The sequence below is a fragment of the Narcine bancroftii genome, chromosome 7 (genome assembly GCF_036971445.1).
Source record: "Narcine bancroftii isolate sNarBan1 chromosome 7, sNarBan1.hap1, whole genome shotgun sequence".
Taxonomy (NCBI): Eukaryota; Metazoa; Chordata; class Chondrichthyes; order Torpediniformes; family Narcinidae; genus Narcine; species Narcine bancroftii.
In genome coordinates, this window is record NC_091475.1 from 212,861,811 (window position 1) to 212,888,335 (window position 26,525).

General features: G+C 43.6%; 1 protein-coding gene across 3 annotated transcripts in view; it reads left to right on the forward strand.

Annotated features, from left to right (window-relative positions):
* The first annotated feature begins 6,643 nt into the window (after positions 1–6,643).
* The window catches only part of pgm2l1 (phosphoglucomutase 2-like 1), a 129,573-nt gene continuing 109,691 nt past the window's right edge, over positions 6,644–26,525 (forward strand). Inside the window, exons 1-3 of one of the 3 annotated variants that reach the window (XM_069892239.1) lie at positions 6,817–6,902; positions 13,010–13,143; positions 18,262–18,429. In XM_069892239.1, coding sequence (XP_069748340.1) covers positions 13,045–13,143; positions 18,262–18,429 — 267 coding nt within the window. In that variant the 5' untranslated portion in view covers positions 6,817–6,902; positions 13,010–13,044. Of the gene's footprint in view, positions 6,903–13,009; positions 13,144–18,261; positions 18,430–26,525 lie in introns of all 3 variants that reach the window. The other 2 variants (XM_069892238.1, XM_069892240.1) reach the window with 2 other exon arrangements.

Here is a 26,525-nt window from a genome sequence, read left to right on the forward strand (position 1 = left end):
TTCGAGATCATACATATTCTGCCTGATGGAAGATGCAGGGGATGGGGAGGCACATGAGGGGACCTGCTGATGCTAGAATCTGGAGCAAAGAATAACTTGTTGAAGGAACTCAGGCAGCAGCAGCGGGAGAAAATAAACTGTTGATGTTTTGGGCTGGAACCCTTCTCTGAGACAGTGCACAGCCCCGTATAATGAGGAGAGGGGTGGAAGGGTTGGACAGGGGTCAGTTGGGGATTGGTGAACCAGGAACGGGTGAAGTATGATGGACAGAAGCAGTTGATGGTTGGCAGATGCCAGGCAGGGGAGAGAGGCAAGAGGGGAAAACAGTGGTCCTGGAGGAAGATGGCAGAGGGAGGGTGATAGAATCTGATAAGGTGACAATAGTGATATAGTGAAAGCTGTTAGAGGAGAGGTGAAGAACAGATGGAACCATGGGGGTAGGATTGAAACACAGGGAGGGGGGGTGAGCCTGGGTTGGATAGGGAACAATTGTGGGGTAAGAATGGAAGTACAGGACTTTGGAAGAATAGGGGGATCTTGTTAGCTGAACATGGGGGGGGGTTTGGTGGTTAGTGCCAGGGTAGCATGGGTCCGCTGTCTCTGTAACAGCGAATGTCGATTTACATGAACCAATGGCCTCCAGGTGAAAACTTGACAGGAGCATGGGTTCAAACGATTCAGGGCCCACATGCCTCTAAAATGGTTGTAAAATATGGAGTGAAACACAAAAGTCTGCAGGCACTGTGATTGTGGTAAAACCACAGAAATGCTGGAGGAACTCAGCAGTCTTGCAGTGTCCATGGGAAGTAAAGACATTGGGCTTGAGCCCTTCTTCAAGGTGTGAGTAAAAAGCAAGTAGCTGCAGACCCCTACCCCATCTATCCCTAGGTCTCCTCTAGCTCAGTGTCTCTCCTTTCCCCTATCTCTGCATTCACAGAGCCAAACCCCTCCTCTTCCTTCATTCTCACCTTTCCTCTATCTATATGATGATCTGTACTCCTCCCCCTGCTCTTTCTTCCTTCTCCCCATCCTTTTAATTCAGGCACCTGCCTGGTTTTCACTCATACTTTGAAGAAGGGCTCAGGCCCAACATGTGGGTTATACATTTTTACTCTTTGCAGATGATGCCGCTTTAGTTGCCCATTCAGAGCCAGCTCTTCAGCGCTTGACGTCCTGCTTTGCGGAAACTGCCAAAATGTTTGGCCTGGAAGTCAGCCTGAAGAAAACTGAGGTCCTCCATCAGCCAGCTCCCCACCATGACTACCAGCCCCCCCACATCTCCATCGGGCACACAAAACTCAAAACGGTCAACCAGTTTACCTATCTCGGCTGCACCATTTCATCAGATGCAAGGATCGACAATGAGATAGACAACAGACTCGCCAAGGCAAATAGCGCCTTTGGAAGACTACACAAAAGAGTCTGGAAAAACAACCAACTGAAAAACCTCACAAAGATAAGCGTATACAGAGCCGTTGTCATACCCACACTCCTGTTCGGCTCCGAATCATGGGTCCTCTACCGGCACCACCTACGGCTCCTAGAACGCTTCCACCAGCGTTGTCTCCGCTCCATCCTCAACATCCATTGGAGCGCTCACACCCCTAACGTCGAGGTACTCGAGATGGCAGAGGTCGGCAGCATCGAGTCCACGCTGCTGAAGATCCAGCTGCGCTGGATGGGTCACGTCTCCAGAATGGAGGACCATCGCCTTCCCAAGATCGTGTTATATGGCGAGCTCTCCACTGGCCACCGTGACAGAGGTGCACCAAAGAAAAGGTACAAGGACTGCCTAAAGAAATCTCTTGGTGCCTGCCACAATGACCACCACCAGTGGGCTGATATCGCCTCCAACCGTGCATCTTGGCGCCTCACAGTTCGGCGGGCAGCAACCTCCTTTGAAGAAGACCGCAGAGCCCACCTCACTGACAAAAGGCAAAGGAGGAAAAACCCAACACCCAACCCCAACCAACCAATTTTCCCCTGCAACCGCTGCAATCGTGTCTGCCTGTCCCGCATCGGACTGGTCAGCCACAAACGAGCCTGCAGCTGACGTGGACTTTTTACCCCCTCCATAAATCTTCGTCCGCGAAGCCAAGCCAAAGAAAGAAGAAGGACCCTGCAATTCTGGCTCATTCCTCCAACATTTGTTTCAAAAACTTGGGACGTGTTGATGGATGTCATGCAAGCAGATGCCAGAGGATGGCAATGTTCACAGTAAATGTACGTCCCACTTAATTGGACAAAATGAGGAATTCTAGAACTGCAGAATGGAGAGTCCATTGAGATGTGGCATCTCTATAAAAGTGCTCTCAGTCGATCCCAGCGCCCCTTTGCCATGGTGTTTTAAATTGCATCAGGTTGATTACAAGTACTTGAATAGCTGTAAAATATTATCACAGTTGTAATGTGGCAATCATTATTATGAACTTTAAAACATTGGGAGGAACATCTATGACTAGGTAAGGGTATTCAGAGTTCATGCACTGGTTGCTTGAAGTGAAGGCAGAAGATACTTCCATATAAAGAAGTTTGGAACTATTTTCTGCCGATAGAAATTGATGGAAGTGGTTCTCAATCTTTTTCTTTCCACTCACATACCACTTTAAGTAATCCCTATAACATCGGTGCTCTGTATGCATGCTCTCCCTGTGTCTGCATGGGTTTCATCCCACCCTTCAAAACATATGGGGGTTGTAGGTAATTGGTGTATTTAGGTGACATGGGCTCATGGGCCTGTTACCATGCTGTTTGTCCAAATTTAAAAAAAAAATGACAATAAATTCTGATTCTAACATTCTCTTGAATCTTTTCTGCATTCTTTCCAGCCTATAATATCTTTCCCCTTTATCACTATTGTTAGGTCTGCTTTGTTCATGAATGAGTGAGTCAAACACCAGACTGAGTCGAAATCAAGGTTCTTTGTTCTTTATTGCCGGATTGTAACACTTGCAACTAACAGTGTTAGTTGGAGAAGGTGCATTCTGCCGTTATCAGCAAGTGGTGTTTTTTTTATACCTCAGGATACGTACTTAGTAAATTATCATACCATGACATTGTCCAATGAATAAACTGTTGCTGTCCCTCTCTGCTAGCCTGCTGCACATCATTCTTGTTAGTGCAAAGCTTATCTTGAGTGTACAAGGTCACATCTGCATTCTGTTACTCCTTAGTACTGGGTGACTCCTTCTCCGGTCCCATCTCATGATGTTTTTACCTTACACTATATATAATCAAACAATTAATGTTATATTCATTGAATTTTTTTTGTTTTGTATTGATACATATGATAAATAAAATCTTTCCTCTGTGACAGATTATGTTATATTTTATATTGTATGTAGATGTGTTTTAAAGGAGATAAATTGTGGTTTTTTTTATAGTGTAGATCACATACAAACACTTCAAAACAGATCTCATTTAAAATGCCAGAGCTCTGCTCAAGCCAGACAGTCCAGGCTGTCTGCACAAGCTTTGAAGAAGGCCTAGAATGACTTCACAAGTAGGTGTTAATTGGACATGCTGTGGAGTAATGGGTTATTGTTTTGGAAAGCAACAGATGAATGATCGGAAGATCAGGTCCAGAACCGCAATCTGTCTGAGTGCAATTGGCTGTTTTAAGAAGGTCATGTGGTTTTCTCTGAGTGAGAGAGAGAGAGAATTGAGTCTGACCGTCCAGCAGCAGCTTGTGGAAAAACCCCATTTGGAAGATGGGTTGAGAGTTCTTAGTTCAGCCTGGTCAAAGCCCGAATGGTCCATGCAAGAGGAGATGGCTGGCTGGATGTTTCGCCCGAGATAAGGGAAACAGAAAAGGAACTCTGTGGTGACCTGAAAGAAAAGGTTATCATCTGGAAAACCCTGAGGGGGTTTGGCAAGACAGTGAAATGGCTGATCAGAAGGAATCAGTTTGTGTCCAAAGAGCAACAAATCTCTCTCTGAAAACCCGACAAGAACCTTCCTGAGCAGTAACCATTTACCTTTCAAGCACCAAAGCCTGGTGAACTTCATAAATGTTAAATTCTGTGCACAGTCTAAGAATTGCCTGCAACCAGTGAACTTGGAGGAGTGAGAAATGAGATTGGACGGTGAATCAAATAACTTTTCTGAACTTATACACACATTATATACACATGTGCTTAGAATTAGAAGGGAGTTAATAGTAATAAGTTAAAGTTTGATCCTATTTTCATGTTTAAAGATAATTAAAAGCAACTTTTGTTTAATAACCAATTGTCTTGGTGAATGTCTATTGCTGGTTTTGGGGTCCTCTGAGCTCATAAACCTCTACCTGGATGACCAGAGCTGCCCACAATAACTCAAGTGTCATCTTGTACAGGTGTAACAGTACTCCCAGCTCTTGTGCTTCATGAAACACAGGAATTATAGAGCAAACAACAAATAATGAGAGGTTGGAGAGATTGGGAATGCACAGAAAAGTGGACAATTGGAGTTTCAGATCAGGATCTTTTCCATTCCGTGAAGTGTCCAGACACAAAACCTTGACCGTTTCTGCCCATGAATGTTTCCTGACTCACTGAGAGTAGTAGTTGGCCTCATCAGCAACAACAATGAGTCGCACTACAGAGAAGAGGTGGAAAATTTCATGAAATGCTGTGAGAGTAATAATCTGAGTCTCTTTCTTTTTCAATCTTTTTATTGGTTTTTATAATAAATACAGTACAATGAAGAAAAGGGAATGAAACTGAATACAATATCTCATTGTTATATATATCTCAAGAAAAAACTTCAAACAGTAAAACTTGGTCCCCCCTCCATTGCACTGGATGAAGACAGAAAAGACATAATATATATATATTTTTTAAAACCCACCCAACCTACTCTATTTAAAAAAAGAAGAAAAAAAACATCTGAGCAGCTTATCCTGAGGGTTACATATATTTTGTAGCTTTTGATTCATACCATGAATCAAAAAACAAAGGTAAGACTACATCTCATCTGGAAGAATGAGTACATTTAATCACATTAAAAATATTTTTATCAAATGAAAAGACATAAAGGGTCACCGTGTATCTTCAAATTTCACTGATGAATAAGCTGAGTCACAACGTGGACTAAGGAGATGATTCTGGACTTCAGGAGGACCAGGAATAACCACCCTCCCACTACACATCAATAGCTCTATAGTACAGAGATTGGAGACCACCATATAGGAACATGGAGTTCATTTTACTACTTCTACTTTGGCTTGGCTTCGCGGACAAAGATTTATGGAGGGGGTAAATGTCCACGTCAGCTGCAGGCTCGTTTGTGGCTGACAAGTCCGATGCGGGACAGGCAGACACGATTGCAGCGGTTGCAGGGGAAAATTGGTGGGTTGGGGTTGGGTGTTGGGTTTTTCCTCCTTTGCCTTTTGTCAGTGAGGTGGGCTCTGCGGTCTTCTTCAAAGGAGGTTGCTGCCCGCCAAACTGTGAGGCGCCAAGATGCACGGTTTGAGGCGTTATCAGCCCACTGGCGGTGGTCAATGTGGCAGGCACCAAGAGATTTCTTTAGGCAGTCCTTGTACCTTTTCTTTGGTGCACCTCTGTCACGGTGGCCAGTGGAGAGCTCGCCATAGAACACGATCTTGGGAAGGCGATGGTCCTCCATTCTGGAGACGTGACCCACCCAGCGCAGCTGGATCTTCAGCAGCGTGGACTAGTGACCTATTGTAGATACTCAACATCTCATCACTTGTCAGGAAGGCAAAACAGTGACTTCACTACCTGAGAAGACTGAAACGGGCAAGCCACCATTATGTCAATCTCCTAACAGAGCTCGATCCAGAGTGTTCCAACCGACTGCATCACTGTGTGGCTGCTGAGAAGTGGATCTCACAGGACCATAAGAGCGGCTGAGAGGGTCACTGGAGTCTCCTTCCTCACCATCGACATGATCTACTGGGATCGTTATTATCTGAAAATGGTCCGCAAAATCAGTGAGGTCCCCTTCAACCCCGCGCGCACCATCTTCCAGCCGCTCCCGTCGGGGAAGAGATATGGGAGTATCAGCGCCACCAGGCTGAGGGACAGCTCCTTGCCATGGGCAGCGAGGATGCTGAATGACCAAAGGAACTGCTCACATTGACCGTCCGAGACTCTCATGGATGAAATGACGTGTATTGTTTGTGTTTGAGTGAGTGCTATGTCTGGTTGTGTGTCTGCGTGTTCCACAGCGAGGAGCGGAGGACGCTGTTTCCTCAGGTTGTACTTGTACAATCAGATGACAATAACCTTGAGTTTCCCCACTGACTGGACCTGCATCTGTACATCATTGGACCTGCTGGCTTTCTCCTCGACCACGCTGCTGCGGAGCCTTCTGGGTAATGAAGTCCCCTCGCGGTTCATCCCAGGAGGAGACTACAACTCCCAGTGGCCACCGCGATGAGCTCCCTTCTCCTCTCCGAGCCCTCGGCCCTTCTCGTCTGGGCGTCTGCCCGACCCCACCCTCGACACGCCCGAAGGAGGAGGGCTCAGGGCCTGGGACGTCGTCTGCCTTTGGCTCTCCGTGAATGCTTGGCGGCCTGCTCAGTTCCATCCCCGCGCCTTGGCGTCGTTCCCCGAGTAACCGGCGTCGCCGGCGCGCGGTGCCCGCCGGGAGGCGTAGTCGGCGCGCGGTGCCCGCCGGGAGGCGTAGTCGGCGCGCGGTGCCCGCCGGGAGGCGGCGCTGCCTCCCCCCCCTTCCCCGCCGGTCCCCGAACTACAAAGGCGTCGCCGCGCCGGCGTCACCCGAGCTGTCATGGGGCGAGAAGGAGACGCGCCGCCGAGGAAGAGGCTGCGCTCGGGCTGAGGCTCGCGGCGAAGATGGGCGACGGCGGGCAGGACGCGGACCCGCACCGGCTGAGCGCCGAGCCCCCCGACGGGGAGCTGGAGCGGGCGCTGGGCCAGTGGCTGCGGTGGGACCAGGTAAATGCGTTGCCATGGGTAACGGCGGCGGGACGAGTCGGGTCTCGTTCACGGGGGGGGGGGGGGGGGGAAACAGAGTGACACGTTTCGGGCAGGTCAATGGGGCCAAGGGGTGTGTGACTCGAGCCCGGCCCCGTGCTGGACATAGTGGCCTCGCATGACCTCTTGCAAGAGCTTTGACCGAGTGCTCAAGGGACTTCGCTAATAGATTGTTGTTTACCAGAGGTGAAAGAGAGTGCGGGAACGGCACATTGTCTGCAGGAGAGCTTGCTCTTGCAGGAGGGTCCTGTGGTTTTGCAAGCACGCAGAGTCCAATCGCTTTTCTCTCTGGGGGGGTGGGGGGGGGAGAGAGAGAGAGACACACACACATATCACTTGCAGTGTTACAGCCAGCTGGAACAGGACAAGCTGGCGAGAAGCCCCAGTTTGGACGACAGCCTGGTCAAAGCCCTTGTGGTCCACACAAGAGGAGAAGACTGGCTGTCTTAATGTTTCCCTCGGAATAAGGGAAACACAAAGGAACTCGGAGGTGACCTGAAAGAAAGAGGTCATCATCTGAAAAGGACGTGCTTTGTCAGCGAGACACTGGAGTGGCTGATGGAAGTACATCAGTTGTGGGTGTCCTGGAACAACAAATCGCTCTCTGAAAACCGACAGGAACCTTCCTGAGCGGTAGCCATTTACCTTTCGAGCACCAAAGCCTGGTGCACTTGATACTTGTTCAATTCTGTGCACAGTCGAAGAATGGCCTGCAACCAGTGAACTTTGGAGGAATGAGAAGTGAGATTGGACGGTGAACCAAGGAACTTTTCTGAACTTACACACATATTGCCTGCACGTGCGCTTAGAATGAGAAGGGGGTTGTTAATAATGATAAATTGATTCTATTTTCATGTTTTGGGGTCCTCTGGGGTCATGACAACTGCAAGGAGGTTGTTGTGACACCACTCAACAAGCTGATCTCCCTTCTGCACCCTTTCTCATTGCCATTTGTGATTCTGGAATGTGAGTGGAAATTAAAAAGGTTGAGGACCACTGGTAAGCCTTCCCATAACAGTTCATTTTTCTTCCATCCGTGGAGTGACAAAGTGCGAGAGTGGGCTGCTTTAAATGGCTGGAGATCGTGTAAATCACCTTCACCTGCATATCCTCCACTACCTGCACTATTGCAAGGACAGGATTTCTCTTGTCCTCACCTTCCAGCTTCCAACTTACCCTCTTCTGCCACCTGCCACGTGATCCCACCACCAGACACACTTTTGCTGTGTGGATTAAAAGAAAATTGGCTTGCAGAGAGTAGCAGTGGAAGGAAAGTATTCTGCCTGGAGGTCAGTGACTAGTGGAGTCCATAGGGATCTGTTCTGGGACCCCTGCTCTTAGTAATTTTTATAAATGACTTGGAATAAGAGGTGGAAGGATGGGTCAGTAAGTTTGTGGATGACATGAAGGTTGGAGGAGTTGTGGATGGTGCTGAAGGATACAAGAGGATATAGACAGGATGCAGAGTTGGGCTGAAAAGTGGCAGATGGATTTCAATGTGCATAAGGGTGAGGTGATGCATTTTGGAAGGACTAACCAGAAGGCAGAGTACAGGGTTAATGGTCGGTTACTTAAGAGTGTGGATAAACAGAGGGACCTTGGGATCCAAATCCATACATCCCTCAAGGTTGCAGCATAGGTTGATAAGATAGTTAAGATGACCTATGCGACACTTGGATTCATTAATGAGGGATTGAGTTCAGGAGTAGGGTGGTCACGTTGAAATTCTACAAATCTCTGATGAGGGCACACTTAAAGTATAGTGTCAGTTTGGGTTGCCTCAAGGAAGGATGTGGATGTTTGGAGATTTACCAGGATGTTGCCTGGATTGGGAAGAGCTGGGACTTTTTTCTTTGGAGCATAGAGGGATGAGAGGAGACTTGATAGAGGTCTACAAGATTCTGAGAGGCATAGATAAGGTGAACAGCCAGTGCCTGTTTCCCAGGGCAGGATCAGCAAACACCAGAGGACATGTGTACAAAGTGAAGGAAGGGAAGTTTAGGGGAGACATCAGGGGTAAGTTTTTTTTTCCACACACAAAAAGTTGTGGGGGCCTGGAATGCCTTGTCGGGGATGGTGGTGGAGGCTGGAACTTTAGTGGCATTTAAGAGACTCTTAGACATATGGATAGAAGGAAAATTGAGGGTTATAAGGTAGGGAGGGTTTAATACTTTTTTTAAGGAAGAAACATATGAGTTGGCACAACATTGAGGGCCCAAGAGCCTGTACTGTGCTGAATTGTTTTATGTTTTATCTTCCCCTCTCCTCCCCTCCCTGCCTTCTGGAGGGTCCGTTCTCTCCGTGATTCCCTCATCCATTCCTCTCTCCCCTTGACACCTACCCCCTGTGACCACAGGAGTTGCTCCTCTTGTGCCCATACTTCCTCCTTCACTGCCATTCGGGGCCCAAACAGTTCTTCCAAGTAAAGCAACAGTACACTTGTGATTCACCAGGGGACATCTGCTGCATCCGGAGCTCCCGTTGTGGTCTCCTCCATGTTTGAGAGATGGGTGCAGACTGGGAGATTGTTTCGTTGAGCACCTCAGCTCTGTCCGCTGCAATACCATGGATCTCCCAGTGGCCACCCATTTCAGTTTCCCATCCCATTTTCTTGCTGACGTGTCTGTTCATGGTTCTGTGCACTTCCAGACTTAGACCACCCACACATTGGAGGGACAGCACCTCATCTTGTATCTCGGCACCCTCCAACTGAATGGCATTAATATCATCTTCTTTGACTTTTGTTAAACCACCTCCCCACCCCTCCATTTCTTCCCCGTCACCTTCCCCCGCTCTGTCTTTTTCTCTGTCTCCTTTCACATAGACATAATCAATTCTCACCTCTCTCCTTATCATATCCAGTTAACATCTTTTGTTTGTCCAGACTCCTCCCCTAGCCACCATTATCTGCATTCTGAGATTTCCTGTTTTTTGATCATTCTGCTTCTTCCTTAAAGAAGGGCTCAGGCCCAAAATGTCAGCAATATATCTTTCTCTCCTGTGGATGCTGCAAGATCATCTGAGATCCTTCAGCATTTGTGTGTTTTTACTACAATCACAGTGTCCGCAGACTTTCGTGTTTTACTCATTTGTGATTGATGTTAGTCCTTGGGAGAAGGGGCTAGAGGGGCTAATAGAATGGACAATTGGTGCTGGTGGGGTGGAGGGGCTGATGGGATGGGCAATGGGTCATGTTGGGGTGGAGAGGCTGATGTGATAGGCAATTGGTCCTGTTGGAGTGGAAGGGTTGATGGGATGGACAATGGGTCCTGTTGGGGTGGAGAGGCTGATGTGATAGGCAATTGGTCCTTTTGGGGTGGAGGGGCTGGTGGGATGGGCATTTGGTGCTTGTCCTGGTGGGGTGGAAGGGCTGATGGGATGGACAATGGGTCGTGTTGGGGTGGAGAGGCTGATGTGATAGGCAATTGGTCCTGTTGGAGTGGAGGGGCTGGTGGGATGGGTATTTGGTGCTCGTCCTGGTGGGGTGGAAGGGCTGATGGGATGGACAACTGGTGCATGTGCTGTTGGGATGAGCAATTGTTGATAACCTTCTGGGTGGATGAAGTGGATATTTGTGGTTCGGGTTGTGGAGGGACTAACAGATACTGACATTAGGTTAAGTGCTGGACTATTTAATGAAATGGGGAAGAATTTATACACCGGAAAGTAGAAATGTACAGCACTCCGTAAGGCTCTGGATGCTGTGTCATTTGGATTTATAAGCATGAACAATATAATTGAAAATCTATTATTAGATAAATGTGTTAAAGGATGTGGAGAAGAGGAAGCAATAAATTAAGTATCTAATTGAGCAACATTTGTTCTGATTGTCCCGATTTTGTAGTAAACCATGGTATTTTTATAAAGGTCAGCATGGATTCAGAATTGGCTTGTCTGGAGGGATAGGAGACGGAATGTATTCTGCCTGGAGGGATAGGAGACGGAATGTATTCTGCCTGGAGGGATAGGAGACGGAATGTATTCTGCCTGGAGGGATAGGAGACGGAATGTATTCTGCCTGGAGGGATAGGAGACGGAATGTATTCTGCCTGGAGGGATAGGAGACGGAATGTATTCTGCCTGGAGGGATAGGAGACGGAATGTATTCTGCCTGGAGGGATAGGAGACGGAATGTATTCTGCCTGGAGGGATAGGAGACGGAATGTATTCTGCCTGGAGGGATAGGAGACGGAATGTATTCTGCCTGGAGGGATAGGAGACGGAATGTATTCTGCCTGGAGGGATAGGAGACGGAATGTATTCTGCCTGGAGGGATAGGAGACGGAATGTATTCTGCCTGGAGGGATAGGAGACGGAATGTATTCTGCCTGGAGGGATAGGAGACGGAATGTATTCTGCCTGGAGGTCAGTGATTGGAGGAATTTGCAGATGATATGAAGGTTGGAGGTGTTGTAGATAGTGTGGAAGGCTGTCGTAGGTTATTTCAGATTACGGATTTCAGATTTATTTATTGTCAGAGCACATACATGACTTCACATCCAACCCTGAGATTCGATTTCCTGTGGGCGAGGCAGAATTACCACTTATTAGCAGTGCAAAAGAAAACTACATAACATTTACATATAAACAAGTAAAGAACTGTAAACAGATCATGAATATTAACAAACTATGCAATACAGAGAGAATTGTAAAAATCAAAAAAGTGCACAAGAGTTCTTAAATGAATCCCTCATTGAGTTTATTGTTGAAGAATCTGATGGTGGAGGGGGAGCAACTGTTCTGAACCTGGTGTTTCGAGTCTTGTGGCACCAATACCTCTTTCCTGACGGTAGCAGCGAGAACAGTGTGTGCTGGGTGGTGTGGATCCTTGATGATTGCTGCTGCTCTCTGACGGCAACGTTCCCTGCAGATGTTCTCCATGGTGGGGAGGGTTTTGCCTGTGATATTCTGGGCTGTGTCCATGACCTTTTGCAGGGATTTACACTTAGGGGTATTGGTGTCCTCATACTGGATTGTGATGCAGCCGGTCAGCACACTTTCCACCACATATCTGTAGAAATTTCCCAGGTGTTCTGATATTATACCAAACCTCTGCAAACTCCTGAGGAAGTAGAGGCGCTAACATGCTTTCTTCACAATGCCAATTAGTGTGTTGGGTCCAGGAAAGATCCTCCAAGATGGTGACTCTCAAGAACTTATCTCACCCTCTCTACCGCTGATCCCCCGTTGATCACTGGATTGACTCCCTCTGGTTTTCCCTTCCTGAAGCCAACAATCAGCACCTTGGTTTTGGTGACATTGAGTGCAAAGTTGTTGGTGCACCATTCAGCCAAGTTTTCAATCTCCATCCTGTATACTGACTCATCCCCTTCCTTTATACAACCCACTTCTGAGCTAGTTACATATGTCTGTATGGTATCATCAGCGAATTTGTAGATGGTGTTATTGTCAAACTGAGCCACATGGTCATAAGTGTAAAATGAGGAGAGCAGGGGGCTAAGAACGCTGCCTGTGGTGCTCTGGTACTGATGACGATCGCAGAGGAGTTATTTTTACCAATCCACTCTGATTGTGGTCTGAAGGAGAGGAAATCCAACTACTGTGGAATCGTCTGCAAATTTGTTACAGCAGGACGCAGAGTTGGGTGGATAAGTAGCAGATAGAGTTCAATCGTGTAAGTATGAAATGATGCATTTTTGAAGGTTGTACTTGAAGTTAATGGCTGGATTCTTGAATGCTTTGATGAATAAAGGAACCCTGGGGTCCAAAATCCATAGATCTCTCAAGATTGCTGCGCAGGTTAAGGCAGCTTATGGCATGCTGGCCTTCATTCGTCATTGGATTGAGTTCGAGAACTATGAGGTAAAGTTTCAGCTCTATAAACTGGTTAGACTTGGTATATGGTGTTCAGTTCTGGTCGTCTCATTACCCCTCCACCATAAACTCCTTGTTGATACAGGGACTCGTAAGGACTTTTATTTTTGTTCTTTTAAAAAAATGTTTTCTCTTTCTGTCAGCTTGTTTACATTTCTTTATTTGTTTACATGTGTATATTGAGTTGGGTTTTTTTGCACTGCCAATAAGTGGTAATGCTTCTTTGCCTGCAGAAAAATGAATCTCGGGGTTATATGTGAAGTCATATATGTACTCTGACAACAAATCTGAAATGGGAATGGTTCACTGGGACGTGAGGAGGTTGTGGATGTGTGGAGCAAGCTGCAAGAGTGAGTGGGAGAGACAGGTACAATCAAAAAGTTTAAAGAATATTTAAACAGATATGTTGAAACAAACATTTATGGATAGAGACCAAATACAGACATATGTAACTAGCTCAGAAACAGTCCCAGCTTGACCATGCCGAACAATGTGGCCTCCTACTTCATCCCTTGTTAGGCCCATATATTCTTGCACCTAGTAACCTCTGTTTAATGTTTGGTGGCCATCCTTTTGCCTATGCCCTGCATGTGCCCCCCCACCCCACCCACCAAAGACTGTTTATGTGTCCCCTACCTTGGGAAGCAGTCAAGTTTTGGTTCTTCTGTACTTCTCTCCTATCTCCTACTGACTAAGTTATAAAAATATATTTATGTTATGTGAGGTAAAAGAAAACCAGGCTTTTACTTAAATGTGCCATACCCCCCCCCCCCCCATCAAGGTGACTACTCCAGTTCCTGATTTCCACCAACACTGACTCATGACATTTCTCTGCGATATCCACTCTAAAGATTACTGTGATATCTTCTTTGATATTGCAACCCCTTCACACACGCCTCTCTTCCCACTCTTTCTGTCAAAATTATAATGATGGCACCTTGGAACATTGAGCTCTCAGTCCTGGACCTCCTCCAATCATGTTTCTGTTATGACTCCAATATCCCATTGTCTTCACCCTCTCCACACCTAAGCTCCTCTGCTTTCCCTGCTGGGCTTCTTGTGTAAAAATAAACATAAAAAGTTTACTGGATTATAACACCTTTCGGTTATAATAATGGAGAACATTTTTGCATTTCCATCATTTAGAATGGAACTGAGAGTGGCTTTGAAATGTCTACAACCAATTTTGTTTAACATGGGAATAACAAAATGGCTATTGATAATTTGACATTTATCCACATACTACCCTCCTTTGCTATCTTCCCTGGTGATGTGCATGAATTTCACTTATGAAACACGTAAGTCTGCAGATGCTGTGATTGTAGTAAGAACACAGATATGCTGGAGAGGCTCAGCAGGTTTCGCAGCATCCATTCCAGGTCAAATATATTACTGACATTTTGGGCCTGAGCCCTTCTTCGAAGTACAAGTAAAAAGCAGACAGGCGCTTGAATTAAAAGGCTGGGGAGAAGGGAAGAAAAGGCAGGGGGAGGAGCACAGACCAACAGGTAAAAGATGTTGATTGAGTCTGGAGAGGAGGGAAGGAGAGAGGAAAGATGAAAATGGAATGGGGGAGGGTGTGGTTTTTGACTCTGAAAGCAGTGCTGGGGGAAAGGAGATGGTGGGGAGGGGGTGAGAAGAGAGAGAGAGAGAGCTAGGGGAAAGGAGACATAGGGATAGATTGGGGAGGGGGCTAATGGAAACTGCAGAGGTTGATGTTAATGCCGTCCAGTTCGAGGGTGCCCAGATGGAATGGAATATGAGGTATTGTTTCTCCATTTATGGGTGATCTTAGTCTGACAGTGCATGAGACCATGATGTATCTGTGACCTATTCCTGTTGTAAGATACCTTGAAAACATTATATTTTATTGCATGAGGTTTAATTTTCTAATGGAAAAATAATCTGTGCTAACAAGGCAGAAAATGTAATATCAGTTTTTATAACAGATTTTCAGCATTTGCAGATTTTCTATTTTAATTTTTTTAAATTTAATTTTAAATTTAAACAAATAGCCCAGTAACAGGCCATTTCAGCCCACAAATCCATGCTGCCCAATTTACACCCAATTAACCTACAACCCCTGGTATTTATTTTTAAAATTATGACTGTAACTTCACAAACTGTTGGGTTTAAAAATACAATTTTATGAATATGGATCGTAATCCCTGAAATGATTATAAAATAGTAACCCCTGTTTAATAAGGGCTTGACAGGTGTCTTATTCTATGCTTTTGTCATGTACAAAAGAGACTGTTTCCAGCAGTATTCATCTTTAATAATTTATGGCCCCTATCTGAGACTGAGCAACAGATGGCTGGCAGCATTGCCATGAAGGGAAAACATTTAACCAGGTTGACATCTAGCCAGAAACAATTAGCTGTTATCTTGGACCGTTCCCTATCACCTTCAAACTCAACAAGCGCAGCAAACCTGGTACTTGTCTCAATTCATCCCATGTAGAGTTTATGATGGAAAAATTGTGTGAATAAAACTCATCTTTTTTTTAAAAAAAATCATACTCTTTGAGTTGAATCAATTGAGCATTTGATTGCTCAGAGGTAAAAGCAAGGGTTTATTTTCAGATGTCAGCAACTTGTAATTTGTGGTCCTATGACTTTGTGTATAACAGAAGCTCTTTTTTCATTAATGAACAACAGTTTTGGTTTCTTTAAAATTATATCCATAGATTACGATGTCTTGGGAATAATACATCTTTAGTCCTGAACCCAGAGTGATAATGCTGAGAGGTGAGGCTGTCTGTATTTCTATTGGTTTCCAATGGTCTGCAAGGGATCCCTTGCCCCAAAATTCCTAGAGGCCATGTTAATGCTGGATTCTATTTCTGTTGAGTCTTTGACAAATGCGTGCAAACTTTCAATAGCCTGTTAAACGGCTTGAACTACTATAAAAGGGGACCACCAATCTCTTTTTGTCACTATGTCGCCCAGTGGAACTTACAGAGATTGTAAGCTAACCTCGAGGACATTGGTCCCAGGAGTAGGGCTGATGCTAAACTTGACAATGGCCACCCATTTGAGAAAATAAAATATTGTTTGCTCAGCTTCAATGCCCAAGACACAACCATTGTAGTATTTTAGAAAAATAACTATATTTACATGACATTTAAAATTGTGCACATTGAGGTCGATAGGTTTTATTAAAATGGACAATTAAAGGCTGCTGAGACTCTGGCTTCTTAAAGCATGGGCTGACCTTGTGGAGCCCATCAGGAAGTTTTGTCTGGTCACATCATTCCTGCCAGCCCCTGTCTTGTGTTCTTGGTGGCGGAGATTAGGAGAATGAGTTGGTACTATTGTCAGCTGCAGTGTAATTCATGGGAATTTGTTTCCTGAGATTATGCATTGAGGTGTGGACTTACCGTCTAAGTTTCCACTTTTATCAGTTTTGTTGTTTTATGTATGTAAAGGGCAATTTTTAAACAACTTTTTTTTTGTCTTGACAGCTAACCTCTTCTCTTGTAAGGATGACTCGTTTCTTGATCTGGGTGTATCTGCTTTTCTGTCTCTTTTCCAAGCTGTCTTTGATGGAGAGTTGAAATGCTTAAACCAATATAAAATGTAGGTGGGCTGAGAAACAAGTTTATAGGTGACACAAAAATTGTTGGAGTGGTTGGTAGGTTGTCAAAGGGCAGTGCAGATAATACACTGGATAGAAGGATGAACTGAGAAATACAGATGATTTAATCCTGCGAAATGTTCCATTTTGGGAGGTCAAATGTAAAAAGAAAAGGCATTCAGTAAATGGCAGGACGAATGGTGGAGAGGGATTTTGTATGGAAGAGCATGACTCCCTGAAAGTTGCACACACCAGTAGTTAGGCTGGTAAAGAAAGTGCTCATTTGGAGTAATTTGTATGGAAGTTAGGATCTAGTGTTGCAACTGTATAAAACATGGGTTAGGTCAAATCTGGAGTGTTGTGTGCAGTTCTGATCACCTCAGGAAGGATGTAGAGACATGGAAGAGGACAACAAAGAGTTTTATCAGGATGTTGCCTGGATTATAGACTATCGTGACCTATCGTGGAGACTCAACATTTCTTTCTTGAGAAGACTGAAGCAGGGCAAGGCTACCGCCTACCATCATGTCAACCTTCTATAGTAGCCCCATTGAGAGTGTCCTGGCTGGCTACATCACAGTGTGGTACGATTGCTGCAAAGAAATGGATTGGAGCTCAATCCACAGGACCATAAAAGAGATAAAGAGGATCACTGTGGTCTCCCCCTCTCCATCAACATGATCTACCAGGATTGTTGTCTGTAGAAGGTGTGCAAAATCATTGAGGACCCCTTCCACCCTGCACACAGGGCCTTTTAGCTGCTCCTGGCAGGGAAGAGATCCAGGAGGATCAGAGCCAGCACCTCCAGGCTGAGGAACAGCTCCTTCCCTTGGGCAGTGAGAATACTGAACGACCAAAGGAACTGCTCGCACTGACCACCCGAGACTCTCATATTCACGAAACCATATTTATATAATTATTTGTATGTATGGACTATTTGTCCTGTATGTGTGTTCTGTCTGGTTGTGTGTCTGCATGTTTTGCACCGAGGACCGGAGATGCTGTTTCATCAGGTTGTACTTGTACCATCAGTTGACAATAAACTCAACTTGACTTGATAGCTATGAGCAGAGGTTAGTCAAACTTGGGTTGTTTTCTCAGGCTTGGTGGTCTGATAGTTGAAAATATTTATGAGAAGCATCTGGGTAGACAGATTCCTTCTCCCAAGGTGGATATGTCTCATACTGGTGGGAGGGGAATCTTTTATACAGAGTTGGTAATTGTGTGGAGTTGACTTTCACTGCCAGGGAGATAGTTATTGTATATACTCATGTCATAGTGAGTTTTTTGGACCAGTTTTTCAGTTTGAATTTGGGTGGAGGTCAACTTTTACAAGGCATTGGGAGCTTGGGTGTTTGGGACCAGGTGATAAGTCTGCATTCGGGGTTTTGGGAGCTCGATTGTTGGACAGCCGTGGCCTTGGAGAAAGTCTGAGGCTGGGGCTTCGAGAGCTCTGGTGGGCGGACGGCCAGGGCGAGGGTCCACAGTCAGGAGCTCCAGTGGGCAAGTGGCCAGGACTAGGATCTGTGGTTGTGGCATGGGGAGCTCGGATGGGCGGGCGGTCAGAGCCAAAAAATAGGAGGTGGGGTCCACTATTACACAGGATTGATTATTACACAAGTATATACCTGCACAGTAAAACAGATATTTCTCAATGTTTGAAGTAATTAGCAGGCAGATTAACTAACAGAAATGGAAAGGATGCAGGCAAATTGCAGATTAAATTGGCACCACGTGCCTGTTCTTGGTAATTCTGGATAAACTCTCAGCAATCTCTATGATTATAATGTTGAATAGTGGTGACCAGGTGAAGGATCTAATTCATTGATTGTTGTTAGCGGAGAGAGGATTTTTGCCAGCTGTCATTTTACAACATTTTTAAAATCAATTCTTACATTGTTCATAGAATCCCAAGACTAAAGCTGAGATTGTGAAGCTGCAACGCGAAGGAAAGAGGGAGGAACTGCGTGAACGGCTGTGTTACAGAATGACATTTGGTACTGCAGGGCTTCGATCGGCCATGGGCGCAGGGTTTTCATGCATTAATGATTTGACAATCATACAGTCCACTCAGGTAGGGTTCCTAACACAATCTATTTTGTAAATCCATGCAGGGGCATGAGGGAAGAGCAGGAGATTTTCAATGATTGGTTAGCTGTTTGTCCATCACAGACCTGCTTTTGCCCGACTCTGATATGTACCTCTCACTCAACAAGAACTCCTGAACCTGCAAAAAAAAAACCCAGCATTGTCATCTCCCAGCTCACTAACTTTGTGAAAACACAACGCTGGAGAAACTCAGTAGGTCAAACAATGTACTTCACGTAGCAAAGATAAAGATACAGAACCAACGTTTTGGGGCTGAGCCCTTCATCAAAGTATGAGCAAAATGTAAGCAGGAGCCTGACTGTTTGACCTGCTGAGTTCCTCCAGCATTTTGTTTTTACTTCAACAATCGTGACTACAGACTTTCGTGTTTTACTTCAATGACATTGCTGCTGCAGCTTCTGAAGGCCCCTAATCAGACGAAGCTCATGTCAAGCTCTTTGCAGATCTTGTTCCCTGCACGAAATTGTGCATCTCTTATTTTCATTTTTTTTTAAACTTTATTTAAGATTTTATAACATGAATAAAATAGAAGATTACATTTAAAAAAAATAAAAATAAGATAATAAAATTACAGTGCCACATCAGTAAACTAAATAAACTAACCCCCCCAATAATTATTACACAACATTAATAACTTAACTTAAAATTAGTCTAACCCCCCCAATAAAGAGTGGAGTTAATAAAATAAACAATATTATATACAAGAAAAAAAAGCCCACTTACAAAAAAAAGATAAAACATGACAAGTAAAGATACTAACAAAAAAAGTTATCAATACTAAAATATCACACTTAAAAACATATTTAAAGCAAACTTAAATGCATATATTTAACAAACGGAGTCCACTTTGACCTATAAAAAGATATCCTATCCTGAACTGAAAAAGATCTCCTTTCCATGGTCAAACAGGATTTCATCTCCAAATGCCACCTATCTAAAGTTAATATATTTCTATCTTTCCAAGTAAGTGCTATACATTTCTTGGCCACAGCTAAAGCTAAATAGATAAAGGAAATTTAATAGATAAAGGAAATTTGGAGGTTTAAGATTACCGAATTTTCAGCATTATTATGAAGCAGCTCAATTTAAATTTCTTAGTGCATTAATGAATATGGATGATCTGCCCAGTTGGGCAAAGGTAGAAATGGCGGTTATTTTAGAAAAATCTCCTCATGAGTTTTTGTTTCGATGGAATAAAAATTTATTACGAACTTATGATGTACCAATATTGAAGCATTTATTGAATTTATGGACAAGTAAACTTAACAAATTGGGACTCAAAAATAAATGGTTTGGTCGATTGCCATTATATAATAATCAACTTGTTCCTTTTACAGTCTCCAATATCACCTTGAAACAGTGGGAAAGGAAGGGAATAAAAAAACTTATCTGATTGTTTTTCTGAGGGATGTTTTTGTTCTTTTGATGAATTACAAAGGAAATTTGGTATTAGTGGAAATTCTGTATTTGTGTATTATCAATTAAGATCTTTTGTAAAACAGATATGTGGTCGTCATATGATCTTACTGCCTGATTCTAATTTTGAGGAATATGTACTTTCAATACCAAAAAAGGGATATATATCTGATTTGTATTGTATTTTACAAGAAACAGAAAGTAAAAAAAGATTGGGATAAAGATAAATTGAAATGGGAAAAAGATTTAGGTTTTACAATGGCTGAAGAAGCCTGGATGGAAAAATGTCAGAATAGTATTCAGAAATTAATTAATGCTAGATTAGCGATGATTAATTATAATTTTATACATCAGTTATATTTAACACTGGAGAAACTAAAAAAGTTTGGCCTTAGTAAGTCGGATTGCTGTTTTCGTTGTGACCAGACGGCTAATACTTTTTTGCACACTGTCTGGCTTTGTGATCGATTGCAACAGTTTTGGAAAGGTATTCAATCTATACTTAATAGTTTATATAATATCTGTCTTGTATTAGATCCTAATATATTTTTATTAGGGAATATGCAATCACTAATTGATTTAGGTTTAAAGGATAATTTCTTATTTTCAAATCACAAATGAAAAAAATTGTGTGATGTCCCTCCCACAAGAGGAGTCAACATTTTAATGGGTGTAGGAATGGATTAGTCCAGAGAAAATAGATAAATACAAGAATTACGGGTGCTGGAACCTTGAGCAAACAATAAGGCAGCTGTTCTTGGAGAGAAATGGACAGTCGACAGGACTCTTTTACCAAAAACACTGGCTTCCTGTTTCTACTGGTTTCCTTTTTTAAATTTACATACTGTTGGTCACTGAAACACGAGTCCTTGATCAATTTGACAGTCAGAATCGCACAGCATAGAAACAGACATTTTGCTCTTCGCATCCATAATGACCAGAAGCCTCCCATCACTATTAATCCCATTTTCCATCTTGAGACTTGTAACCTTTAATGCATAGAGGTTGTCTAGACACCTCCAGGTGCTCATCCCTCTCTGAAAGCACTATGTCTTCCTCAAAATCTCTTACCCCTTTCCCTAAATTTACATCCTCTAGTTTTATCTCCTCCTTGGGTTGAATAGGAACAGGTCCTTCATCCCATGATGTCCTTTGCCAACTATAATACCAATTTAAATTAATCCCATCAGCCTGCATGTTGTCCGTAATCTCTCCAATTCCTCCTTGTATCTGCCTAAATGCCTTGTAAATTTTACAGTCATATTTGTTTCTATCACATCCTATGGCACCCATTCCTCGCACCTTGTAGTGTGAATAAAAGCTCCCAAGCTTTTATTAGCTTTTATTAGGGGTAGGGTTTCACAGTCATCTTCAAAAAGGTTCTGGGTTTAGGCGGGAAACCAGGGTTATATGTGAGCAGGTGGGGGTGGAGCCGGACATCAGCACCACACACTACCAGTGAATTCCAGTTCACTGCACACCTCCATATCTATACTAAAAATCTTTGAAAATTTCGCCCCTCTCCTTCAAGTATGCGCTCTCATATTTAACAATTTTACAAGTGAAAATGATGAAATACTTAACAGTGTGGATGAACAGAGGGACCTTGGGGTCCAAATCCATGTACTTCTCAAGATTGCCACAGAGGTTGAAACGACAGTTAAGAGGCTTCATCATTTAGGGGATTGAGTTCAGGAGTCGTGAGATAATGTTGCAACTCTAAATCTCAGGTGAGACCTCACTTAGAATACTGTGTTCAGTTCTGGTCATCTCTTTACAGGAAAGATATGGAAGCTGTGGAGAGGTTATATAAGAGATTTACCAGGATGTTACCTGGATTAGAAAATGTGTCTTATGAGGCAAGGTTGGCAGAGCTGGGGCTTTTCTCTTTGGAGCAAAGCGGGATGATGAGTGGCTTAATAGAGGCCTACAAGATTATGAGAGGCATAGATAAGGTAGATAGTCAGCACCTTTTTCCCAGAGCTAGAATAGCAAACACCAGAGGATGTCTGTACAAAGTGAAGGGGGGGGAGTTTAGGGGAGAAGTTAGGAGTAATTTTTTTTTTATACAGTGAGTTGTGGGTGCCTGGAATACCTAGCCTGGGATTGTGGTGGAGGCTGGAACATTAGGGGTATTTAAGAGACTCTAGTCAGGCACACGGATGAAAAAAAAGAGGGTTATGAGGTAAGGAGGATTTAGATTTTTTTTGGTGGGCACATTGTGGGCTGAAGGGCCTGATCTGTGCTATAATGTTCTATGAATCTGCAGTCTACCTTATCTATATCCCTCCTGTTTATACACCTTAACCATCTCAATCAGATTTGCTTTTTAAAATATTTTTGAGTTTAATGGAAAAAAAGTAACATAAATCATATCATATACAAATCACACAAAAATTGTGAATCAGAAGTAGAAAGATAATTATTTACTGTACTTATCCCACTCAAAACGTCGAATTCTATGATTATATTGAGTTAACAGTTAATCCATTCCTCATAATATAACCAAAATTAATGTTGAATATAAAATGGATAAGAAATAATCAAGATTCCCTGTGATTCTGTGCTTTTCCCTGGGTGATCTGGTTTCCTCCCCCAAACCACTTGGTCAATTGCCCCAGTTGTGTCAATAAATGGAAGAAGCTGTGGAAATTGATAAGAATGTGAGGAAAATAAAATGGGTTCAGGTAGGATTAGTGTAAAAAAAAAAAAAAAAAAAAAGTGGTTTGTGGTTGGCATGAACCTATTGGGCCAAAGGGGCTATTTCCATGCTGTATCTCTCCATGAACTTTTGTCCTCTTAGTTTCCTCCACTCAATGGAGCCACTCCAAACTCTCCTCCTAACTAAGACCCTCCATTACCAGGCAGCACCCTGGTGAATTTCTCCTCTGCACCAACTCCAGTGATATTGCATACCCTGCAGTGCGGTATCCAGAACTGCAGGCATTACTCCTGCCGAGGTCTGACATCTTTTGTAGCCTCCTATTCACGGTGCCTCAACTAAAGGCGGCCATTATCCCTTGTGTCTTCTCAACCATGCTGTCTACCTTTCTGCTGAGCACCTTCCTTCTGTCTGCATCAGTGACCGGGATCTCCCAGTGGCCACCCATTTCAACTCTGCGCCCCAGTCCCCTGCTCACGTATCTGTCCTTAGCCTCTTGTACTATTCCACCAAGACCACCCATACATTGGAGGAACAAAACTTGATATTCCATTTGGGCACTCTCTAAGCAGATGGCATTAACATTGGCTTCTCCATTTTCTGCAAGGCTACTCTCCATTCTCCCTCCCTTCCCATTCTTTCTTCCAGCTCTCCACCCCTTCCCTCTTTATTCACAGAGCCATCTCTCCTCTCTTTGCTTGCTGCTGTGCTCTCCCTCCCTTTTCCACCTATTACCTCCATGCTCCATCCCCTACTGTTCCCCCACACCATTTTGTTTGGATACCTTGATGAAGGACTCAAGCCCGAAGTGTTTGGTATGTATCTTTGCTATATAAAGTACACTGTTTGATCTGCTGAGTTTCTCTAGCGCTGTGGTTTTACTATCATGATGCCTTCATGGATCTTTCAAATTATGAAATGTTCACATGTAGGTTATCGAATTGTATAACACACAGAAACGGGCCTCTTGGAGCAATTTATTCATGACGACTGAGACCTCTTACAGAGCTAATTGATGATCCATATGGGCTTCTTCTGCTCCTTGTATTCTTGTACTATTGGACCTCCCGTTAACAGCCTCTCCCCATCAACCTATGCAAGATCCTGTCCAATGAACATGTCAGTTTATAGAATGACACAACACAGAAATGGGCTTGCCTCAATTTAGAACTGATACACGTTATAGTCCTATCTCTTTAAAGGTTCCTTTTATTGTCACGTAATAATGCAAAAAATGTAATAAACCAGATATCCGTTGACTTTTGTCTGCCATAAAGGCCCGCAAAGTGTATCGGTCTAGAATTGTGATCACTGGTTCCACACTGATGCTTCAGTCACCTACGTGTATTTATATGTGTGGGTTTATACATGTGACTGTAATCAGTAGCAACAAGCCATGATCAGGCCTCAGCATCCTGATAAAAAGCGAGAGCTGCTGAGGCCTGATATTCATTTGGTCAGATCATGGCTCATCTTCTGTTACTGACTCGGTTCCACATCCTTGCACTGTCCATGTATCCTTTGTTTCCGTTAAAGCAACTGAGCCTTTGTAGAGTTATACAGAGCAGAAACAGGCCCTTCAATGGTAAGTCCACAGCCAACCAAGTTATCTACCTTAGCTGGTCCCATTCACCTACATTTGCACCCTATCGCATTCAACTTTTCCTATCCATATACTTGTCTAAATACCTTTTAAACAACCTAATAATCCCCTCTTCTGCCACTTCCTCTGGAATCTCGTTCCACATACCCACTACCCACCGTGTCATAAAAGTGCCCCTCAGGTACCTCTTCAATCTTTCTCCTCTAGCCTTAAATTCATGGCCTCTAGTTTTAATTTCCCCTACTCTAGGGAAAAAAAAGACTAATTATTCCCCTTTTATATGCTCCCCATGAGTTTATAAACTTCCTATAATGTTACTCCTTAATCTCCTAGGTCCAAAGAAAATAGTCCCCAGCTTCATTAGGACTCAAGTCCTCCAGTCCTTACGTCCTTGGGAATCTTTTCTGCATTCTTTCCAGCTCAATTATACCTTTGGCTGGACGACAACTGCACACAATGCTCCAAAGTTCTCTCACCATCATCTTGTACAGTTGGAGCATAACATGGAGCAAAGAGGTAGAAAATCTTATGAAATGGTACAAGAGTAACAACCTGAGTCTCAGTGTGGACAAGATGAAGGACTTCAGGAGGACCAGGAACGACTGCACTCAAACTTCACATCAACTCTGTAGTGGAGAGCACCATGCTCCTTGGAGTTCCCTTAACTAGTGGACACGCAACATCTCACTTGTCAGGAAGGTACAACTGCACTTCCTGAGAAGACTGAAGCGGCAAGGCTTCCAGGCCCCCATTATGTCAACCTTCTATGGGAACTCTATCAAGAGTGTTCTGGCCAGATGCATCGGAGTGTGGTATGGTGCTAAAAAGAAATGGATCAGAGGTCAATCCACAAGATCATAAGAGAGGCAGAAAAAAATCTCTGGAGTCTCCCTGCTCCCTATCGACATGATCTACCGGGATTGTCTGAAGAGGACCCCTTCCACCCTGCACGCAGCATCTTTCAGCTGCTCCCATTGGGGAAGAGACAGGAGTTTCAGAGCCAGCCCCACCAGGCTGAGGATCAGCTTCTTCCCAAGGGCAGTGAGAACACTGAATGACCAAAGGAACTGCTCACACTAACAGTCCAAGACTCTCATTTGTACAAAGCCTATTTATTTTCAGATAAAATACTTGCCCTGCATATGTATTATTTGTCTGTATGTGAGTTACATTGGTTGTGTGACTGCATGTTTTCCACTGAGGATTGGAGCATGCTGTTTCGTCAGGTTGTATTTGTACAATCAGATGACAATAACCTTGATTTGAATGCCCCATCTCCTATACTCCGAGCCATAGCTGGTGAAAGCAGATGCTTTCTTCAACACCCTGTATATTTGATTTGCCACTTTCAAGGAACCAGGTACTCTTAGCCCTGGGTCTCTCTGTTCCACGACACTCTCCAGGATCTTGCCCTTGTTGCGTTACTGGTGGGAAGTTCAATAATCTCATTCAATTTTTCACTGATCTTTATGTCCATGAGTTTATGCCATGCCAATGCACAAATAAAGTTTAATGCAGAACAGTTTAAATTAATAGATTGAAACACAAAAGTCTGCAAACGCTGTGAATGTAGTAAAAATATACCAAAATGCTGGAGGAACCCAGTTGGTCTTGCAGCATCCATGGGAAATAAAGGTATATTGCTGACATTTCAGGCTTGCGGCCTTTTTTTTTATAATTTTTTATTTTTCACATTGTGAACCATATCATCCAAAATATGTACAAACGTATCTCATTAAATTTACACAGTGGTCTTTTCTTCCCCCCCCCCCCCCCACTTTCCCTCCCTCCCCTCTACCCACCCCCCTCCAAAACCCATAAATATTCAACATACACAATAAAACCATAAAACAATATTTTGACCCAGAGAAAAATAAACAAGAAAAATGTGTCATCTATTTATTACACACTGATTCTAATCATTTTGTCTTATCATTTTCATTCTCATTTTAGGGAATGGAGGTCCGAGGCAAGCTCTCTCTGATATGTTCCATGTACGGTTCCCAAATTTGTTCAAACATTGTGACTTTATTTTTTAAATTGTACGTTATTTTTTCCAATGGAATACATTTATTCATTTCCATGTACCATTTTTGAGTTGACATTATACATTTTTTTGCTATTGCTAAAGCTATCATAATGAATTTTTTTTTTTGCACTTTTTCCAATTTGAGGCCTAATTCTCTACTACTTATGTTACTTAAAAGAAATATCTCTGGTTCTTTTGGTATGTTATTTTTTGTAATTTTATTTAGTATCTGATTTAATTCTTCCCAAAATGAATTTACTTTCTCCCATGCCCAAGTTGCATGTAATGTTGTTCCCGTTTCCTTCTTACAGCAAAAACGTCTATCCAATAATGTTGAATCCCATTTTTAAA